This window comes from Podarcis filfolensis (genome assembly GCF_964270895.1).
Source record: "Podarcis filfolensis genome assembly, chromosome: 5".
Taxonomy (NCBI): Eukaryota; Metazoa; Chordata; class Lepidosauria; order Squamata; family Lacertidae; genus Podarcis; species Podarcis filfolensis.
In genome coordinates, this window is record NC_139608.1 from 88,837,681 (window position 1) to 88,858,558 (window position 20,878).

Consider the following 20,878-nt stretch of genomic DNA (forward strand, 5'->3'; position numbering starts at 1 on the left):
TAGAAACAAAACTGGGCCTCTCTACCGGAAGTGCGTATAGCCGCAAGACAGGCAGTTGCCGAGAGAGGCCGACATGCGACTCACGTCTATCTTGCGGGCGCCGCTCCGAGGCTGGCGGGAGCGGTTCGACTACGGCGGCCGGGATGTGGCCCACTGGTTCCCCGGGCACATGGCGAGAGGCACGTTGGGCCGGTGACCACTCGGGTGGGGAGCGGGGGGGGGAGTAGCGCGCAGGCCGGACTTCCGGTAGAAACCAGGACCGTGGCTTCTCTAGGCTGAGGCGTCTCTGTGGCGTGGCCTCTCTAGGCCGAGGCGTCTCTGTGGTCTTTCTGAGCCAGGAGGGCTTGTTTGCTTGAATATAGGCTTTGTTGTTTAGTCGTTTAGTCGTGTCCGACTCTTCGTGACCCCATGGACCAGAGCACGCCAGGCACCCCTGTCTTCCACTGCCTCCCGCAGTTTGGTCAAACTCATGCTGGTAGCTTCGAGAACACTGTCCAACCATCTCGTCCTCTGTTGTCCCCTTCTCCTTGTGCCCTCCATCTTCCCCAACATCAGGGTCTTTTCCAGGGAGTCTTCTCTTCTCATGAGGTGGCCAAAGTATTGGAGCCTCAGCTTCAGGATCTGTCCTTCCAGTGAGCACTCAGGGCTGATTTCCTTCAGAATGGAGAGGTTTGATCTTCTGGCAGTCCATGGGACTCTCAAGAGTCTCCTCCAGCACCAGAATTCAAAAGCATCAATTCTTCGGCGATCAGCCTTCTTTATGGTCCAGCTCTCACTTCCATACATCCCTAGTGGGAAAACCATAGCTTTAACTATACAGACCTTTGTTGGCAAGGTGATGTCTCTGCTTTTTAAGATGCTGTCTAGGTTTGTCATTGCTTTCCTCCCAAGAAGCAGGCGTCTTTTAATTTTGTGGCTGCTGTCACCATCGGCAGTGATCATGGAGCCCAAGAAAGTCAAATCTCTCACTGCCTCCATTTCTTCCCCTTCTATTTGCCAGGAGGTGATGGGACCAGTGGCCATGATCTTCGTTTTTTTTGATGTTGAGCTTCAAACCATATTTTGCGCTCTCCTCTTTCACCCTCATTAAAAGTTCCTTTATTCCTCCTCACTTTCTGCCATCAAGGTTGTGTCATCTGCATATCTGAGGTTGTTGATATTTCTTCTGGCAATCTTAATTCCGGGTAGGGATTCATCCAGCCCAGCCTTTCACATGATGAATTCTGCATATAAGTTAAATAAGCAGGGAGACATTTGTTTGTTTATTTGGTTAAAAAAACAAAACCCTCTTTTCCTGCTATAAAGGCTCCCAGGCCGGCTTACATGAAATCAGAATAAGACACTCCCTGAGTGCAGGCTTAAAATCTAAAATCACATGCGCATGTGCACAGCACACAAGGAAAAAAGGGAGGAGGAGGGAAGAGGAAAATCAAAACCCATTGACAGCTGTACCTTCGCGGACCAACTGGTAAGGTTCAGGAGCAGGAGTTGCCTGGTGGAGCTGGGCCCTCCAGAAAAGTTGATGGAATGAGCCTCCTGCTTATTGTCTCTCCCAATAGGGAGTCTGGTGGAACAGTTGCCCCCAGGGTGATAGCCGAAGGAGAGAGGAGGTGGCCTGGCCTATAGCAACAGAGCTGATGGGGTGAGCTCTGTTCTCCTGCTGCTGGAATTGTAGTTGTACCTGCACATCTTCTTCCCTTTGAATTTTTATTAAGTTTGAAGAAATGGGATATAAGCATAACATTATCCAAACAGTTGGTTCCACCCCTCTCCTAGAACTATATGCATAGTTGGTGGGCATCAGTCATCAGAGTGTTCATTTGGATATGTCTTATATTCGCAAAATCATCCATATCTGTTGTATCATTCAGGGGGTGTGACATAGCTGTCAACTTTCAGATTTGAAAATAAGGGATCAGCAGCCTCGAAAATAAGGGATCAGCAGCCTCACCTGTCCCAGGGACAGTCTACGGGATATCTAACAATCTGGGATAGCAGTGGGAAACGGTGCTGGAATAAGGGAATTTCCCGCAAAAAGGGGAAGGTTGACAGCTATGGGGTGTGATCTCTTAGCTTCTCAGTTAAAGCAATTGTCCATTATATGATATGTACATGATCAAGTTTTCCCCATTTTTTAATTTGCTGTGAGCAGTTGTGCAGTTACCAAAAGAAAAGTGATAAGTTCCTTGTGCAATAATTTAATCTGAATATCTTTTTAAATTGCTAAGAAACCTTGGAATGGGTTGCATTGTACACCCTGACTTGTAATTTTGCATATTTCTGCGAATACCCTTTGCCAAAACAGTTGCACTAATTCACATGTCCACTGCATATGAAAAATCATGCCTATTACCTTCCACCCTCTCCAGCATGCTGCAGAGGATGTTTTGTCTATAGAGCTGAGTATTACGGGTGTTAAATTCTATCTGTGTATTAGCTTAAAAGAATTTACTCAAATACTGGTTAATATTGATTTTAGTGGGGGTTTTGTCAATAGACTATTCCAATCTGCCTCTTCAAATTTGATACCAAAGTCCTTTTCCTGATTTTGTTTAATACTTTGGTTTTTTTGTAGGGCTGAAGGATATGCAGAAACGCCTGCGAGTGGTCGACTGTTTACTGGAGGTTCATGATGCCCGTATATCCTTTTGTGGGGATCAGCTTGCGCACAAGCTACACCCTTTAAAACACATCCTTTCCCTTAGAAAGAATTCCTGGGCACTGCAGTTTTACCCCCTCACAGAGTAAACAATCTTCATGCAGCTTCACTGTCTGCTGGCTTGTTTCCATTTATAATAAATTATTATTATTATTATTATTATTATTATTATTATTATTATTATTTCTACCCTGCCCATCTGGCTGGGTTTCCCCCGCCACTCTGGGTAGCTTTAGGCAGAACATCAAAAACAGAATAAAACTTCAAACATTAAAAACTTTCCTAAACAGGGCTGCCTTCAGATGTCTTCTAAAAGTCAGATAGTGGTTTATTTCCTTGATATCTGATGGGAGGGCATTTCAATTGGCTGGTTGCCATTGTTGTTGTTATTCCACCATTTTCCCTGAGAACAACTTATGATGACTTACAGCTAAACATAAGAAAAGCTAAGAATGTAGGAAAATAAGAATAAAAAAGCAAACATTTATAGAATTAAAGTTATAGGTAGATGGATAGATACATTAATAGACTTTTAGATGTAAGATCTCTTAAAACCATACAAGTATGTAATTACAGTAAAAACAGCACTGCAGCAGCCTTTTCATTAAAAGCAGTCAGTTCCCAAAAGTCTGTTGGAACAAGAAAGTCTTCATCTATTAAAATTAATGGAATATGCAGAAATAGCGAAACTCACCAGAAGAATAAGAAATCAAGAAGAAGAGAGACTTTTTAAAACAGAATGGGGGGGAATTATTGATTATTTGAGGACATATTGTAAACAATATGATTGATATAAACATGGGCAGTAAGAGATAACTAAGGAAAGGATAAGGGAGAAATGTATAAATATATTTGAATTGTATATGCAGTAATAAAAGGATATTGTCAGGGAATCAGGAGCAGGAGCACTGGGGAGAGAGGATTGGGAGAGCGAAGGGGAAGAATCCGAGGGCAGCGTAGGGGAGTATGACAGTGGCCCGAGAGATTCCATGAGCTTCTCCAGCGAATCAGAAGATTCCCAGAAGGGGGCGCCGATGGTCAGGGCAAGGGGGGTCCCAGGGGGGACGCACCAGAAACAAGGAGCCAGAGGGGAACCCCAAAGCAGCAGTGGAGGATCAGGACCAGTTTCCCCACCAGAGCGTAGTGGGGGGGAGGAGTCACATGTGTCAGGAGCAGTGTCTCCTCCAGAGAGGGAGTCAGGGCTGACCACGCCTCCAACGGAGGGGAGGTCAGTTGCAGCTAGCCCCCCCGATGGGGGAAGCAGTGACAGCAGCAGTGGAACGGTCAGGAGGAAAGTTGCTGGCTGGGCGCGCGCGCCAAGTTCAAATGTGCAGGCGCGCGGAACAGCAGGAGACCCGGATGGGGAACCAGCTCCTAAAGCCCGCCGGAGGGAGGGAGAAGGCTCAGGGGAATCAGCGGGAGAAGAGGCTAGAAAGGGCGGAACCCCGGCGGGCAGGCGGACCCAGAGGAGGAAGGAGCAGCGGAGAAGGTGGAGCAAGGCTAGACTCTTAAATTGGTGTCAAGGGGGAGGAGACTCAGACGGAGCATCAGTGGTCTGACACTTTAGACGTGGGGCTGCGCGCTGCGGCTCTGGAAGTGAAACTGAACTTCAATAAAGGCTTTTATACTTAACAACGAAGCAGCGTTGGTCCTTTGTGAGCTGGGACCTAGGGTAGCCCTGACAGTATGCTCCGTCCCTCATAAAAACCTCGCAGCGTGAGTTGGTGCAGCGAGGGGCAAGACTTGGTGTTTTGCGAGCTCACGAAGATAGGCAAAGATGACTACAGAGAGCCAGGTGAAAGAACTGCAAGAAGCAGTCACGACGCTTTACGCGGAAGTAGCAGCATCCAGGAAAAGAGAAGAAGAAGCAGTAGCGCTCTGCCGGGATCTGCAAGCCAGGTGGGACCGTTGGGGGAAAGAGGGGCTGCCAGGACCCAAACCGGAGGGAGTTGGCCTCGGGAAGAGGGGGGGCAGCCTGGTGGCGCACTTTGATGGGAACCTGCAGCAATACCCTAACTTCAGAGCTGACGTGGTTTACGCGCTCAATTTGCTTCGGAAAGACTTTAGAGATGAGGAAGAGAAGGTGGGCTTCATAATCACTCATTTGCATGGGGAAGCAAAAGCGTGGCTGCGGAATTTGTGGCGCGAAAAAGACCCTGCCCTCAAAGATTCCGATGCATTTATCAAAGCTATGGACGCTTGCTTTAAATCTACGGTAGATGTAGATATTGCTCGGAGGGAAATGCATGGACTACAGCAAGGGAAAGCGACGGTGAGGCAGTATCACTCGCGCTTTTTTGCCTTACTGAACGTGCTGGGCTGGGAGAAGGACTCCATTGCTGTCAGAGACCTGTTCTGGGAGGGGCTAAGTGGAGAGGTGAAAGATGAACTGGCAAGAGGAGAAAGACCCCAAAATACCCAAGAAGTTGCCCAAAGAGCGTTGGCAATTGGTGTGCGCCTGGAAGGACGTAAGGGAAGCACCCCAGCCAGGACAACCCCTTTCTTTCCCAGAGAGGCGGGGCGGGCGCTGTCCATGCCTCCTTTGGGAAGGGGAGAAGAGCCGATGGAGATTGGTGGTGCAAGGGCTCAGACTGCCAGCAGAGCCCAAACACCGGGAGCAGTCAAGGGGAAGGCTCCTAGAGGGACCAGGAAGTGTTACATCTGCGACAGTGCACAGCACATGGCCAAAGAGTGTCCCCAGAGGCTCCAGAAGCACACTGCAGCCTCAGCAACAGTAAAGGGAACAGGTGAGCAGCTGAAACAGCTGCAGGGGGAAGAAGAAGCCTGGTTGGAAACAGAGCCACTGGGGCCCAACCAGGCAAGTCAGTGAAGCAGTCCCCAGAGATTTTACAGCCCACAGACCCCCTCCCACCCAAACCAGTGGTGCAACTCACCGCATCGCTCCAGTTGCCCAATGGGCACACCATGCAAGTACCAATAACCATTGACTCTGGGAGCAACGCAGACTTTATTGGAGTGGACTTTATCAAGCAACATCGCATAGCACTCATGCCAGCCACGATGCCCCTAAACGTCGTCACGGTCGATGGCAGGAAGCTACTGGGAGGAGAGGTGGTACAGCAAACACCACCGATGGTGATGCAAATTGGAAACCACCGCGAAGTCATCAGCTTCAACGTCACCCACCTGTCGGACACGCCCATAGTGTTGGGTATGAGTTGGCTGGATAGGCACAGCCCGGCATTGGCATGGTACCAGCGGCAGTTGACCTTCTGTTCCTCCTACTGCGCAGAACACTGCATCCAGACCCGCCAGGAGGAGGAGGGGCAAGAGGATGAACCGCAGCTACACCTAGGCATGGTGCAAGCGGTACCCAACAAGTACAAGGAGTTTTTGGAGGTCTTCTGCGAGAGGGAAGCGGATAAGCTGCCTCCCCACAGGCCTTACGACTGCAAGATTGACCTCCTGCCGGGAGCGACGCTGCCGACTGGGAAACTGTATTCCATGTCTGAAGATGAACTGCAAGAACTCAGGGAGTTCATAGATCACAACTTGAAGCGGGGGTTCATCCAAGAATCTAAAGCAGTGGGGGGCAGTCCCGTGTTTTTCGTGAAGAAGAAGGACACGCCCCAACGGAGACTCATAGTTGATTTTAGGACCATAAATTCCAAAACAAAGCCCGCAGCATTCCCCATGCCCAAGATCGACGACCTGCTCGCGACGGTGAGGAAGGGACGGATCTTCACCAAGTTGGATCTACGAGGGGCGTACAACCTTATACGCATGCGGGAGGGCGATGAGTGGAAGACAGCCATGTTTACACCTTTAGGCACCTATGAATATCGCGTAATGCCTTTTGGTCTGCAAAATGGCTCCCATACCTTCCAAGCTTTCATGCATCACGTGTTAGCGGGACTCCTCTACAAGAAGTGCGTCTGCTTCCTGGACGATATCCTGATCTTCTCGGAATCGCAGGAGGCTCACGAGAGGGACGTCAAGGAGGTCCTGCAGAGGCTACGGGAGCACAGACTTTACGCCAAATTAGAGAAGTGCCAGTTCGACATGACGGAGGTGGATTTTCTGGGCTACAAGCTGTCCGACAAGGGACTCGCCATGGACAGCGCCAAGGTCCGCGCGGTGTTGGACTGGAAGAGCCCGCGCAATCGGAAGGAGGTCCAGAGGTTCGTCGGCTTCGCCAACTTTTATCGCAAGTTCATCAAAGGGTTCGCGAAGGAGACGGCGGCCATCACGGACACCCTCAGCTCCAAGAAGAAGAAGTTCACCTGGACGGACCAGGCGGAGCAGTCCTTTCGGAGACTCAAGCGTCTCTTCGCGTCCGAAGAACAGCTGCTACATGTAAACCCCAGCAGACCAATGAGGGTTGAGACGGACGCCTCAGACAGAGCAGTGGGGGCCGTCCTGTTGCAGCAAGATCCGCAAGGGGAATGGAGGCCGTGCGCATTCTACTCCAGGAAACTCAGCAAGGCGGAACAGAACTACACCATCTGGGACAGGGAGTTGCTGGCCATTCATGCAGCTTTCAGGGCGTGGCGGCACTTCCTCGTTGGAGCCAGACACACAGTGCAAGTCCGCACGGACCACAAGAACCTGGAGTACTGGCGCACGGCGCGGTTCCTGAACCAGAGACACATCCGCTGGGCGGAGTTCTTTGCGGATTTCGATTTCCGGATAGAGTACATCCCGGGAGACAACAACGTCATGGCGGATGCACTATCCAGGAAGCCGCAGTATCTCGAGGAGGCGGCGCCGGTGGCGGCCAAGCACATTTTCGCACCGAAAGCGTGGGCGTGCGCTTCAGCTGCCGTGGACCTGGACGCGGTGCGTCGAGCGCTGCAGACGGATTCGTTCGCACAATCCAAGATGGAGGAGGTGCGAAGAGGCACAGCGAAGGACGACGAGTTCCAGATACGAGACGGACTGCTCATCCGCAAAGGGGCTCTCTACGTGCCCGGAGACGACCTCCGCGCGAAAGTCTTGCAGCAGCTACACGACGCGCCCAGCGCTGGGCACTTCGGCAAGGACAAAACGGCGGAATTAGTAACCAGAGACTTTTGGTGGCCCAAGGTGAGGGGAGAAGTCGCGGATTACGTCTCCAGGTGTGACACCTGCCAAAGGGCCAAGCCAGTACACAGGAAGCCGGCGGGTCTACTAGAACCCCTACAGACGCCGCTCGAACCGTGGGAGAGAGTGGCCCTGGACTTTGTCACAGATCTGCCCAGCTCGCGAGGCAAAACAGCGGTGCTCGTGGTCGTAGACATGTTCACCAAGATGGCACACTTTATTCCGTGCGCGAAGGTGGCCACAGCGGAACAGACCGCCAAGCTGTTCATAGACCACGTGTTCAAAGCTCACGGCTTGCCGCGGTCCATCCTGTCCGACCGGGGTCGCCAATTCGTCTCGAGCTTCTGGCAGAAGCTGCTGGGCATCCTGAACGTCAAGATCAACTTAGCGTCGGCACGACACCCGCAGACCAACGGACAAGCGGAGAGGGTCAACGCCATCATGCAGCAGTACCTGCGATGCTACGCCAATCAACAACCCTCGACCTGGGTGGACTACCTACCGCTGGCCGAGTTTGCCTACAACAACACGAAGCACGGGTCTACGGGAGTGACACCGTTCTTCGCCAATAATGGGCGGCATCCCAGAACTTTCCCGGGGTTAGAGACGACGGGGGAGGGGGAGCCAAGGGGAGCAGAGCACTTAGCAGCAGAGTTACAGGAGGTCCACGAGCAACTCCGAAGGCAATTGGAACTGGCGAAACACGCCTACAAGATGCAGGCAGACAAGCACAGGAGGGTCGGGGAGGACATCCAGGTGGGGGACTGGGTCTGGTTAGCAGCCCAGGCAGTGCCGGCCAGGACGCTAGCTAAGAGGAAGCTCAAGCACAAGCAGCTGGGACCTTACCAGGTCGCGGCGCAAATCAATCCAGTGGCCTTCCGGTTGACACTCCCGGAGGGCTCCAGAATGCACCCAGTCTTTCATAGGTCAGTGCTCACACCCTACAGGGAACCCCACAGGTTTCAGGCGACAGGGAACGCGCCAGACACACTTAGTGAATCTCCGAAGAGGGAGGGGTCACGGAGGGCGACGCCACTCAACGAGGTCACGGAGATTTTGGACTCGAGGTGGGGGGAAGAGGGGGTGGAATACCTCCTCGCCAGGGAAGGTACCCCAGCCAGTGCCAACAGGTGGGTACCGTGCTATGCCGTGGAGGAGCACTATCTTAAAGACGAGTTCCATGCACTCTTCCCACACAGACCTATGCCGGCAGAGTATTTCGACGACTGGCTCTTCACGCCCACACTGTCAGCCAGTACGTTCCAGGGTTTTTCATCAGCTGAAGAGACGACGCCAGACACTAGCTCCTCGGAGGGGTCTCTCTCGGGGTTTGCCACAGACCGCTCCTATTGGTGGGACACTCAACCGGAGGTGGGGTGGCGCAGGGAGCTGCTGCGGGGACCTTTGCAAGCTGTCTCACCAGAGGTACCCGGGGGAGGGGAGGACATGGACGTGTTGGGGGAGGATCCTGGATTCGAGCACATCAGCAGAGAGATGGAAGCAGAGGAAATCGACGTCGACGAGCCCGTTGCGGTTGGGCCGGATCCAGTGGACCGGCTACACACCAGGGGGGAAGAATGGTATCCCGCACTCACACCCACTGGACTGGAGCACCCGGAACCCACACCCGAAGAGGGGGAGGGGGGAAGGGGGGGCTTCGAGGGGGGGATGGATGTCAGGGAATCAGGAGCAGGAGCACTGGGGAGAGAGGATTGGGAGAGCGAAGGGGAAGAATCCGAGGGCAGCGTAGGGGAGTATGACAGTGGCCCGAGAGATTCCATGAGCTTCTCCAGCGAATCAGAAGATTCCCAGAAGGGGGCGCCGATGGTCAGGGCAAGGGGGGTCCCAGGGGGGACGCACCAGAAACAAGGAGCCAGAGGGGAACCCCAAAGCAGCAGTGGAGGATCAGGACCAGTTTCCCCACCAGAGCGTAGTGGGGGGGAGGAGTCACATGTGTCAGGAGCAGTGTCTCCTCCAGAGAGGGAGTCAGGGCTGACCACGCCTCCAACGGAGGGGAGGTCAGTTGCAGCTAGCCCCCCCGATGGGGGAAGCAGTGACAGCAGCAGTGGAACGGTCAGGAGGAAAGTTGCTGGCTGGGCGCGCGCGCCAAGTTCAAATGTGCAGGCGCGCGGAACAGCAGGAGACCCGGATGGGGAACCAGCTCCTAAAGCCCGCCGGAGGGAGGGAGAAGGCTCAGGGGAATCAGCGGGAGAAGAGGCTAGAAAGGGCGGAACCCCGGCGGGCAGGCGGACCCAGAGGAGGAAGGAGCAGCGGAGAAGGTGGAGCAAGGCTAGACTCTTAAATTGGTGTCAAGGGGGAGGAGACTCAGACGGAGCATCAGTGGTCTGACACTTTAGACGTGGGGCTGCGCGCTGCGGCTCTGGAAGTGAAACTGAACTTCAATAAAGGCTTTTATACTTAACAACGAAGCAGCGTTGGTCCTTTGTGAGCTGGGACCTAGGGTAGCCCTGACAGATATGAAATAAGTAACTGCAGAAGGGAGAGGGGAGGGAAGTCAAGCAGAAGGTAAGTTAGATTTTTAAAGATTTTTGTTTTTCTAAATGTACACTAGGCTGCTGCTGCTTTTCTCGTCTCTTTTTGGCTCCTTAGCACATGCACATCCCACTCTCAGGCCGGAACCCTAAGTTGCAGGAAGCCTTAGGTATCCGCCCACACTTATTATTGTTGAACAAAATGGATCTGGCAGACCTAACCCACAAACAGGTAAGACCCAAGGAGGTTCTTTCTGCAATTGTCACTTTGACAGGCCACAAACAAATTCACAGGTTGAGAAACAGCAGCATGAGTTTTCCAACTGGGGATCTTGGAACTTATTTTTAATGTAAATTGTCTTGGGATTCCTTCTGAATCATGAGGCAAGATAGAAATAATATTCTTATTTTCTCTGGCCCTTCTTGCTGTCTCATGCTGACTGAGGTTCAGCAGGTGAGGACTGGAGAAAAGGCTTTCTCCGTCAGAGTGCCTGGTCTATGAAATCACCTCCCCAGGCAATTGCAGTTGCATTGAGAGAAGACTTAAAACTGATTTATTCCATTGGACGTTTTCTAGCTAAAGGTACATTTTAAAGTTCTTTTTTCACATGGGTTCTCCCCCTTTCTTTTTCTGTCTCTGCTTGTAATGGTTCTAGGGGTTGCTCGTGCGTAAACCGGCGCCACACCTGGCTGGGTTGCCTGAGTGAACCTTTTCTGTCCGGACAGCCACTCGCCCGTGGCTGTCTCAGTCGCTGGCAGAATCCGTCAGTGGGCGTTTCTTGAACTTCTTCCAGCAAAGAAGCTCTTTGATGCCTAGTCTCCGCCTAGTCTCCCTGCGCGGAAGCCTTCTACGCAGGGAGGGTGTGGGCAGCGGAGGACCCTTACTCTCCCCGCTGGTCCCCGGCAAGGAGTCATGGGACTGCCTCGCCGCTTCCCCCATCTGCCCCCCTTGTCCACTGGTGCTACGCTGATTCCCTTCCCCAGAAGATGGGCTGCCTCTCCCCATCCCGGGACGCTCTCTGGAATCCCTCTGGAGCCCGCTCTCTCCCTCCGGCCCTGATGGCAGTTCCCTGACACTGCTGTATTGTTTTATACTGTTCCTTCACTGGATTTTAAATTGTTCTGTTCTTTTGAGCTAAGTTGTCAGCTGCCATGTATCTACTTTGTGAATAAAGGCGAGATACACATTCTTTATAAATAAACAGTATAACTAAGTCTCATCTTCTTCACGCTCCCGGATTTCATAAATCTCTTCTTTATATGTTTATAGAGGATCCTGGAATGTTTGGAACAGCAAGGTTTTAGGAACGTCCTCTTCACGGATTGCCTGAAAGATGAAAATATCCAAAAGGTACTACTTTGCTGTCAGAGCAAAGTTATATTCTGGTAAGGTAGGTTAGGAGTGGAAATTTTGCATCCTAAAATCTTGCTTGTTAGCGGCTGAAATGGTGAGACCCTGTCTCTTAGCAGATTTATTAAACTTGGGGGATTGAAAAAAAGAGAGAGACACGGACCAGTAGTCCTGTTGATCTCCCTCATTTAGGGGCCAAGAGTAGCCCAACAGTAGTTCCACTGAAACTGCTCTTTTATTTCTTTGCAGATTATTCCCCATGTCACAGAACTGATCAGCAACAGTCCGCGGTACCAGAGGGATGAGGTCAGTTATATTGTATATAAGGTAAAGGGACCCCTGACAGAATATTTAACATGGCATTTTAAAAATGCGATTTATGTTCTGGAGCATGCAAGGGGGTGGGGAGATTCTAGGATTATTTGCTGAATGATTTCCAATTAATGAAGCCTCTCAATTGAATCCTGATCATGAAACACAGCTTGCCCTCCTACTGCCTTTCGATATTACCATATTTTTCGCTCTATAAGATGCACCAGACCACAAGACGCACCTAGTTTTTGGAGGAGGAAAACAAGAAAAAAAATATTATGAATCCCAAAAGCCAGAACAGCAAGAGGGATTGCTACGCAGTAAAAGCAGCGATCCCTCTTGCTGTTCTGGCTTCTGGGATAGCTGCGCAGCTTGCATTCGCTCCATAAGACGCACACACATTTCCCCTTACTTTTTAGGAGGGAAAAAGTGAGTCTTATAGAGCAAAAAATACGGTATTTTATACAGTTCTGGGAACAGTTACAGCCTTTGCCCAGGAAACTATCCCCCATCCTGCATCCCCCCCCACTTTCTCCTCCCCCTTTCTTTCCTCCTTTCCCCCTCCCACCTGAGAAATCACAGGAGGAATTGCTGCTGCTCCCCACCACTGGAGGAGGCGGCCTCAGGTGTCCCCGCTCTGCAGCACTGGGAAGCTTTTCTGGGGGAAGTGATGGAAACTGTAACAGGGCCCCCCGCCTTCATCCCGACAGGCAGCCACTGCTGTCCGCATCTGTGCAGTGCTACACATTTTTAGCCTCCCCCCCCCCAACAAGTACAGTGGTACCTCAGGTTACATACGCTTCAGGAGAGCCAGTGTGGTGTAGTGGTTAAGAGCGGTAGTCTTGTAATCTGGGGAACCGGGTTCGCGTCTCCGCTCCTCCACATGCAGCTGCTGGGTGACGTTGGGCCAGTCACACTTCTTTGAAGTCTCTCAGCCCCACTCGCCTCACAGAGTGTTTGTTGTGGGGGAGGAAGGGAAAGGAGAATGTTAGCCGCTTTGAGACTCCTTCAGGTAGTGATAAAGCGGGATATCAAATCCAAACTCTTCTTCTTCTTCGGGTTATATACTCCGCTAACCCAGAAATAGTGCTTCAGGTTGAGAACAGAAATCGTGCTCCGGCGGCGCGGCAGCAGCAGGAGGCCCCATTAGCTAATGTGGTGCTTCAGGTTAAGAACAGTTTCAGGTTAAGAACTAACCCCTGGAATGAATTAAGTACTTAACCCGAGGTACCACTGTAGCCTGATGACAATGGTTCCATTTCTGCAAGCACAGGATAGGGACAGGAGATTAACATCTGCAATCAACTGCTGTGGGGCAGGAAGATGGGGTGGGGGATAGGGAGTGGGGCGGCTGAGCTATTTGCCCTTCATTTCTGTAGATGGATATACCGTATTTTTCGCCCCATAGGGCGCACCGGCCCATAGGGGGAAATAAAGAAAAAAAAAATTATTTCCCGCCCAGAACAGGCAGCTCTCCGCAAGCCTTGGGTGACCAGCGCGACTTCCCGCCGGGCTCCCACGGCTTGCGGATATCTGCCTGAAGCCCAAACCAGGTCGGGGAACAGCGGGATGGCGGCGCTCCGCCTCCCCGCTGTCCCCCGAGCTTGTGGGGCTGGCGGCGGGGAGAAGCGCGCTTCTCCTCGCCGCAAGCCTCCAAACCGGGTTGGGGAACCGAAGCCCGGGGTGCTCTGTGCAGCGCACCCCAGGCTTCGAGATGCAGGCTGCTATCCGCAAGCCTAGGGAGCCCGACGGGAACTCCCACGGGCTCCCAAGGCTTGTGGAGAGCTTCCTGAAGCCTGGAGAGCGAGAGGGGTCGGCGCGCACCGACCCCTCTTGCTCTCCAGGCTTCAGCGAAAGCCTGCATTCGCCCCATAGGACGCACACACATTTCGCCTTTATTTTTGGAGGGGAAAAAGTGCATCCTATAGGGCAAAAAATACGGTACTTCTGTTGTTGGCTATTTTTGCAAAGCTACAGACTGCTTCTGGCCTTTCTGCTTGGTTCCAGAACGTGGAGAGCTGCATCATGGTCATTGGTGTGCCAAATGTGGGGAAATCATCAGTCATCAATTCGCTGAGAAGGGTGCACCTCAGAAAAGGTATGTTTTGCTCCTTCGGATCGGACCAATAGCATGTGAGCAGATTCCATGGTAAGAGTTTTGGTCCAAAAGGCCTAGGGACCTATTCTGTTGACAGCTACTCTGTATGTTGCGTTTAACTGCTGATCTCTCCCCCTCCCCTTTCTCTCTCCCCCCTGCTCAACCCAAAGGGAAAGCCTCCATGGTTGGTGGGACACCAGGCATTACCAGAGCAGTTCTCACCAGAATCCAGGTAATGCGACGGGCCTTGCACAAATTGGGAAGTGGCTGGGGGGCTGCAGTGCAAGACTCCTTTTCTGGGTATATGAAAGTGAAGGATGTATCACAGATGGATATTCCGTCAGTGATAAATGGCAGTGCTTGGGTAGTGTTGCCATGAATATGTAGCCTCCCAAAGTGGCGGGGAAAACTTCTGTGCTCACAGAAGCCGGACCTGCAAAGTGTGCAGACGTGGGTTCTATGTCTGGTTAGATTTGTGTCAGATGTAAACATACAAGTCAACAGACAGCGCCTGTGTTACATCTTCCTATTAGCATGAATTGGGAATGCTTGAGGCAGCTGGTGATAATATCATATTTTTTGCTCTATAGGACACACTTTCCCCCCTCCAAAAATGAAGGGGAAATGTGTGTGCGTCCTATGCAGCGAATGCATGGGGGAGGCAGGCAGGAAAAGCCCCCAAAAGCCGCACACAAGCTCCGTGCGGCTCTTGCAGGCTTTTCCGCGGCCAGTCAGTCCCTTCTCCCTCCTCGTAGAAAAGCCCACAGGAGCCGCGTGCTCCTTAAAGGGTGCGTGGCTCCTGTGGGCTTTTGCGGGAGGTGGGGGTATCACCATAGCCACGCGCAGCCTCTCCCTGCAGGAGGTTGAAGCCATACCCCCACTCAGCCTCTTCCGGCTGGAGAGGTTGCACGTGGCTATGGCAGAAGCCAAGACAGCGAGTGGGATGCATCTTTGCTATTTGGGGCTGGGGGGCAGTGGAAGGCTGCGCGCCTTTCCGCTGCTCCCCGACCTGCTCTTTGAGGCTTCCCCTCGCCAGCCCCAAACAGCAGGTTGAAAGAAACCTTCACTGAAGGTTGCCTTCACTGAAGCCTGGAGAGCGAGAGAGGTCAGTGCGCCCCGACCCCTCTCGCTCTCCAGGTTTCCAAGGTAGCCACCTGAAGGTGACTGAACGCACCTTGAACGGCACCTTGTTTTAGAGGGGGAGAGCGGGGGGGGGGAATTCTCCCCCTCTCTGCACAGCGCCTCCTGCCGCTTCGTGCAGAGAGGGTGAGAATTTCTTTTTTCTTGTTTCCCCCCTCTAAAACAAGGTGCGTCCTATAGAGCGAAAAATACGGTCATTTATATTTTTTTAGTAGAAAAGCAGCGTGTCATTTTTGTATATGGGTCAGCGTGCCAGATTAGGGCCAGGGAGACCCAAGATTCAAATCCCCACTTGGCCATGAGATTTACTAAGCTGGTGCCTGGGCAAGTTGCTATCTTTCAGCATAACTTATCTCACTGGATGTTGGGAGGCTAGAATGGAGCTGGGTGTGACTTGACCCAGGTACACTGCCTTGAGCTTCTTAGAAGGAAAGCCGAGATATAAAATCAATAGTAAATAATAAACTTCCTAAAAATATAAAACAGCAGCATACACACCAATAGGCTTTTTAAAGCAATTACATAATTCAGCTTCCAGAAAATCGTCAGGAGTCACAAACCTTTCAACACCCTAAGAGAACAAAGCCCAAACTATATAGAAAATTAAAATTAGCAAATGCTGGGATGAACAGGACAGACTTTCTATGGCAGTTGTAGTTGGCATCTGTCTGTGTCGAGGGGCAATGGAGTTCACCCCCATGGGTGAAGTAAACGGCCACAGAATTGCAGCACCTGCTGTAGCCACAGAGACCAGTAACTCCTAGCTGCTCCTTCTTCCCATGTGGTTTTTGCTGCATCAGCAGCAGCGAAGTGAGCCCTGGCAGCTAAAAGATAATAGAGAGGATTCCAGGTGGATCTCCCTTGGGGAAAGAATTGCAGTTGGGTCTTAGTTATAGAAGAAAAAAATTTCCTTCCCCTGTAGTAACCAACTTAACCTTCATGGGCAGTGGAAGCTGGAGATCCAATGAAGATCTCAGTTGCTGAGATCAGTTACTACAGCTGATCATTCAGATTGTCTGATCCCGGATTGATAAGGCAGAAGCAGCACTAGTTTTAATTGTGCTCATCAACAGACTTTGAGTCCGTGACAATTCTTAAGAATTACTGCAATATTCATACATTGCTGAGCCTCTGGCTGGCTGCTGTGTTCTGAATCAGTTGAAGTTTCCCAAAGCAACTGTATGTGTGTAAACTGTTATAGTAATCAAGGCTGGATGTTTCTAGAGAATCTGGGTCTTGCCTCAAGCAGGACCCCTCTATTCAGAAAGCTGCACTGGTTCTTGAGCATTGCGAGTGAGCTGGGTAGCCATTTTTTAAGCGTATTCTTAGAGCATCATTTCCCAAAAGGATGTTAGATGTCTCCATGTTTCAGGTGAGCGAAAGGCCCATCATGTTCTTGCTGGATACTCCTGGAGTGCTGTCTCCCCAGATTGGGTGTGTGGAAACAGGACTGAAGTTAGCACTCTGCGGTAAGAGGACTCGGTGCATATATGCTACTTATGGGGTCTGGGTAGGAGAGGCAATTTTATTTTATTTTCATACAATTGATACGCACCGCTTTTGTAAAACAGCAACTCAAAGGGATCAACAAGAAGAATTCTTGACCTTGCTGGCTAAGCAAGCAATGCCCCAGGCAGGGGATGGAAATAGCCACATAGGATCCATTGCCAGGGAACCAGAAAAGTCAACTTTTTTCTTAAAAGTCTGAAATGGGGAAAAAATGGGACTTTGGGGAGCAAAATGAATATATTTCAATCTTTTGGGGTGATGAGTGAAATATTTTTTAAAAGAATTATGTTAAAATGTTATAATTCAGGCTGCTATAACTTTTCTAGCCCACAGACTAAAAAAGAAACCATATTTGTGATAATAGCATTGTTACTTTTGTTTGACTCCACTACTGAACAAAGCAATGCACTTTGGCCCAGATTCCACTAAGGAGTTGCGCTGGTGGAAGCCAGCAGAAGTCATGCTAGCACAATACGGCTTCCTCCACTCTCATCCCATGTCCCCCCAATAGTCCTGGGGGTTCAGGAGACTCCCTCTAGAACAGTTCATAGTGGGAGAAGAGGGTAGATTGTTCAATAAGGCAAGCAGAATTGCTTGCGCTGACAAAGTGACCATAATACTGTGATATTGAATTCCTTGATTTATGCTTGATGTTGCAAACGTACTTTTAAAATTTGCAGAATACAGAGCATTCTTAGGCTTTTGATCCAATCTGGGAATCTGCTGCTACAGCATAATAGCCAGGCATACCCTCCATCATTCCACATTGTTCTGTGAACTACCCTGAGACGACGAGATATAGGACGGTATAGAAATTCAAATAATAAAACAACAACAAACCTGCAGCTGTGAGGCTTGCTCACAAGTCCAGGGCTGGCTCTTTAAACCATCTTCCTGTATTAGTTCCTCGCCTATGGCTCTGCATATTGCCCTGTGTATCCTGACCCATGAGGGACGCAGGTGGCGCTGTGGATTAAACCACAGAGTCTATGACTTGCCAATCAGAAGGTCGGCAGTTTGAATCCCTGTGATGGGGTGAGCTCCCGTTGCTCAGTCCCAGCTCCTGCCAACCTAGCAGTTCGAAAGCACATCAAAGTGCAAGTAGATACGGAGCGGGAAGGTAAACGGCATTTCCGTGCGCTGCTCTGGTTCGCCAGAAGCGGCTTAGTCATGCTGGCCACATGACTCGGAAGCTGTACGCTGGCTCCCTCGGCCAATAAAGCGAGATGAGCGCCGCAACTCCAGAGTCGGTCACGACTGGACCTGATGATCAGGGTCCCTTTACTTTTACTTATCCTGACCCATACTAATATGAAGCTTGAAAGACAGTAGGAGCAAGCAGGGATCACGTGCTAACTTAAACCCTTTTGGAGTCTTATTGACGATATCTCCAGCTGCTCATTCGCCATAGGGTGATGCTTGGTGGGTATAGATCGGCCCAACTCTGCCACAAATCCCTCTGGCCATTTTTCACCCAGGAGCGATCAAGGATCACCTGGTGGGCGAGGATGTCATTGCCGATTACCTTCTTTACACACTGAACCAACAACAGCAATTCAGGTGAGACAATCCCTTAAATTCCAGGTTGGGGTTGGAAACACTGGATATGGGAGTCTCCTGGTTTTTTTAAAAAAGAAACCTCTCCTTTTGTTCCTTGACCATGCAGTTACGTAGAACGTTATGGGCTGGATGGTCCTTCGGATAACGTGGAGAGTGTACTTAAGAGCATCGCTTTGAGCCTGGGCAAGACTCAAAAAATCAAAATACTGACTGGCACAGGTGAGCCCCGTCCTCCTCTCCCTGCCACCAGCTGTTTAGGCTGTGTTAAGGTGTCCGCCTGGAAATTTTGCAAATTGGGGGTGGAAAGAATTCAGCCTAGAGGTAAAACATATGTAGAGAAGCACCCAGGGTCCCCTGTGTCCGCTGGCGTTTCCTGATGTCCTGCACCTCGGAAGGCGAGGTTTGGTGATCGCCTTTGTGTGCTGCTGCTGTTGCTCCCGACATAGTGACGATGGGTGTGGCGTTTGCCTCCTAGGTGGGTCATAAGGGTTAAAATTAGTGTGATATGATTGGCCAGTGGAAACTGATAGGAGGAGTTGGGGTTAGAGGGAGAGTTGTGTGAAAGTCAGTTGAGAGTTGGGAGTTGAAGAAGGAGGTGGGAGGTTATGTCTGTGGGTTGGTTGAGTTGTGTGGTGAGGGAGTGAGGGGAATTGTTAGGTGGAGTCAGATAGATAGTTGGAATAATCAATTTGAAGTTGTTAGGAACGCATAGGACAGTTAAGGAACTAAGATTAAGAAACTACCGAGGAAAATTAACTGAAACCATAAGCTTGTTCATGCCTATAAATAAACTTGATTATTTGTTAATGTTAACAACTGTCTGGACTCCGTGATTACCCGTGAGTTGAAACACGTTGGTGGCAGCGAAGAAAGCAATCACAGTGGTGGCACAGGGTCAATAAAACGTCAAACGTCCGGGGGCCCTGTGTGATCACCACAATGGGCACAGACAGTTCTGTAATTCAGTCTTCTCCATCCTTTTGCCCGGCAGGAAATGTGACCGTGAAGGCACCAAACTACAACGCAGCAGCGTCTGAGTTTATCCACACTTTCCGCAAGGGACTCCTGGGGAAAGTCATGCTTGACTAAGGGCAGCACTTTCCTAGGCAGTGCTGAAGTTTTCTCCTGGGTCGTTCTGGAGGATTCTACCTGGGACAACAGTGTACCATCCTTAAGCCTGGAGCCACTGGCAGGTTGACCTCCTTTGTGGATGCAGTTGCAGAGCCCCCAGATGAGGATGGAGCAGGCAGCAGTGGCCATAACTGGCTGCGTTTCTCCCTCTTTTCTGTACGTCTTCCCTCACTGCCCCACCTGCTGTTCCTTCTCCAGGTTGCAGCAGCTGGGCGAGTTTTTTATTTTGAGAGAGAGGAAGGCCTTTCTTCAGAAGCTGATCGAAAGGAACCTGTTACAGGTTGCGGTGTCTGTGCGAACAGTTTGTCAGCAAATTGCACATGCAATAAGCTAACTGATGACGATTTTATATTGTAAGAGCAGGCCTCCTGCCTGCTCTTACAATATATTATTAAAATGTGAATTGGCCATGTCTTGGGGCAGATCTGTTGTACAAAGTTGATCTGATGCAAAGGGACATTTTACTCAGGCTGGAAAAATTGGCCATAATTCGGAAGTGACTGAGCTGGTTAACTTCTTCCCTTTAGAGTGGTCTGGGCAATTGATTTGCTTTGCTGTCTCCAGCTTCTTTGCTCTTCTGCTCTCGTCCTCCTTGCTGGATTTTTGTTGACCTCTCCGCTTTATTAGGAGCCAATGTGGATGAGAAAGGAATCTCATTTATTCCCCCAGTCTAGCATGAAAGGATTTTCCATTGAAATGGCTGGGGGCTGCCCTGATGGCACGTACTGTCGAAATAAGATGGAAGCATTCAAAAGCAACGCTTGGAAGCAATAGCGTTGGGACAGATGGGAGGAAATGTTTTAAGAACGTAGCAGTTCACCTGCGAAGCAGCATGAGGATTGCTTCCTCATTGGATTTAATAGAAGAGCAGCCAAGAGTTGAAACTAAATTTTGAAGATGCTCAGGTAGTGAAAAACTGACCTATTCTTATCTAACAGTTTTTATATCAAATGTCTGAGACATTTATCAGGGCATTTATCAGGCCCAGATACTGGTATTGCCTCCCTAATGTATTTCACTGTATTTAGAATAAATTATGCAGGTGTACAGGTAATCTGACAAATAACACGGTAAATTGTCTGAAATTATTCTCGTCGTCTGCAGCGCTCTGTGATTTGCTTCGTTGCTGTAAAAATAACTACACAGCTCATTGCTCTTAAAATACAAGATTTCAAAACGAACATGAACATGGATTAATTCTCTTTTTTTATTTTCACATCACCTTTCAAACACGAGAAAAGAGTGTTGAGACACAGTGTCACAAATTGGGCCTCTCCATTTCCCCACATTTTGTATAGGTGAGGGCTACCCATGATTACAAAGTACAGAAGAGGTAATTTTGTAAACATGCTACTTACATGGAAATATCTCGTGTGGAATCTCTCATGAATGAAGCACCCTTCTCGCTCCCACCCCCGAGGCACCGGAGACAGCACACGGTACTTGTTATTTAGCTCCACAGATTTCTTACCGAACGTCATAAAATCAAGGTGAAGGATCTTCACATTTGACTTATTACAAAAGCTACCGTAAAAAGTTACTTGTCGCACAAAATGTGGTGCAAAGAGTTGGAACTGGACTGA

The 20,878-nt window shown here is 50.3% G+C and overlaps 1 protein-coding gene across 1 annotated transcript; it reads left to right on the plus strand.

Annotated features, from left to right (window-relative positions):
* The first annotated feature begins 44 nt into the window (after nt 1–44).
* On the plus strand, nt 45–19,637 carry MTG1 (mitochondrial ribosome associated GTPase 1). The gene is made up of 11 exons (XM_083616087.1): nt 45–179; nt 2,576–2,650; nt 10,335–10,426; nt 11,465–11,545; nt 11,795–11,851; nt 13,865–13,955; nt 14,126–14,187; nt 16,468–16,564; nt 18,083–18,164; nt 18,271–18,383; nt 19,156–19,637. The coding sequence occupies exons 1-11, from the start codon at nt 74–76 to the stop codon at nt 19,251–19,253; spliced, it is 954 nt and encodes a 317-aa protein (XP_083472213.1). The 5' UTR covers nt 45–73; the 3' UTR covers nt 19,254–19,637.
* Nucleotides 19,638–20,878: the final 1,241 nt, after the last annotated feature.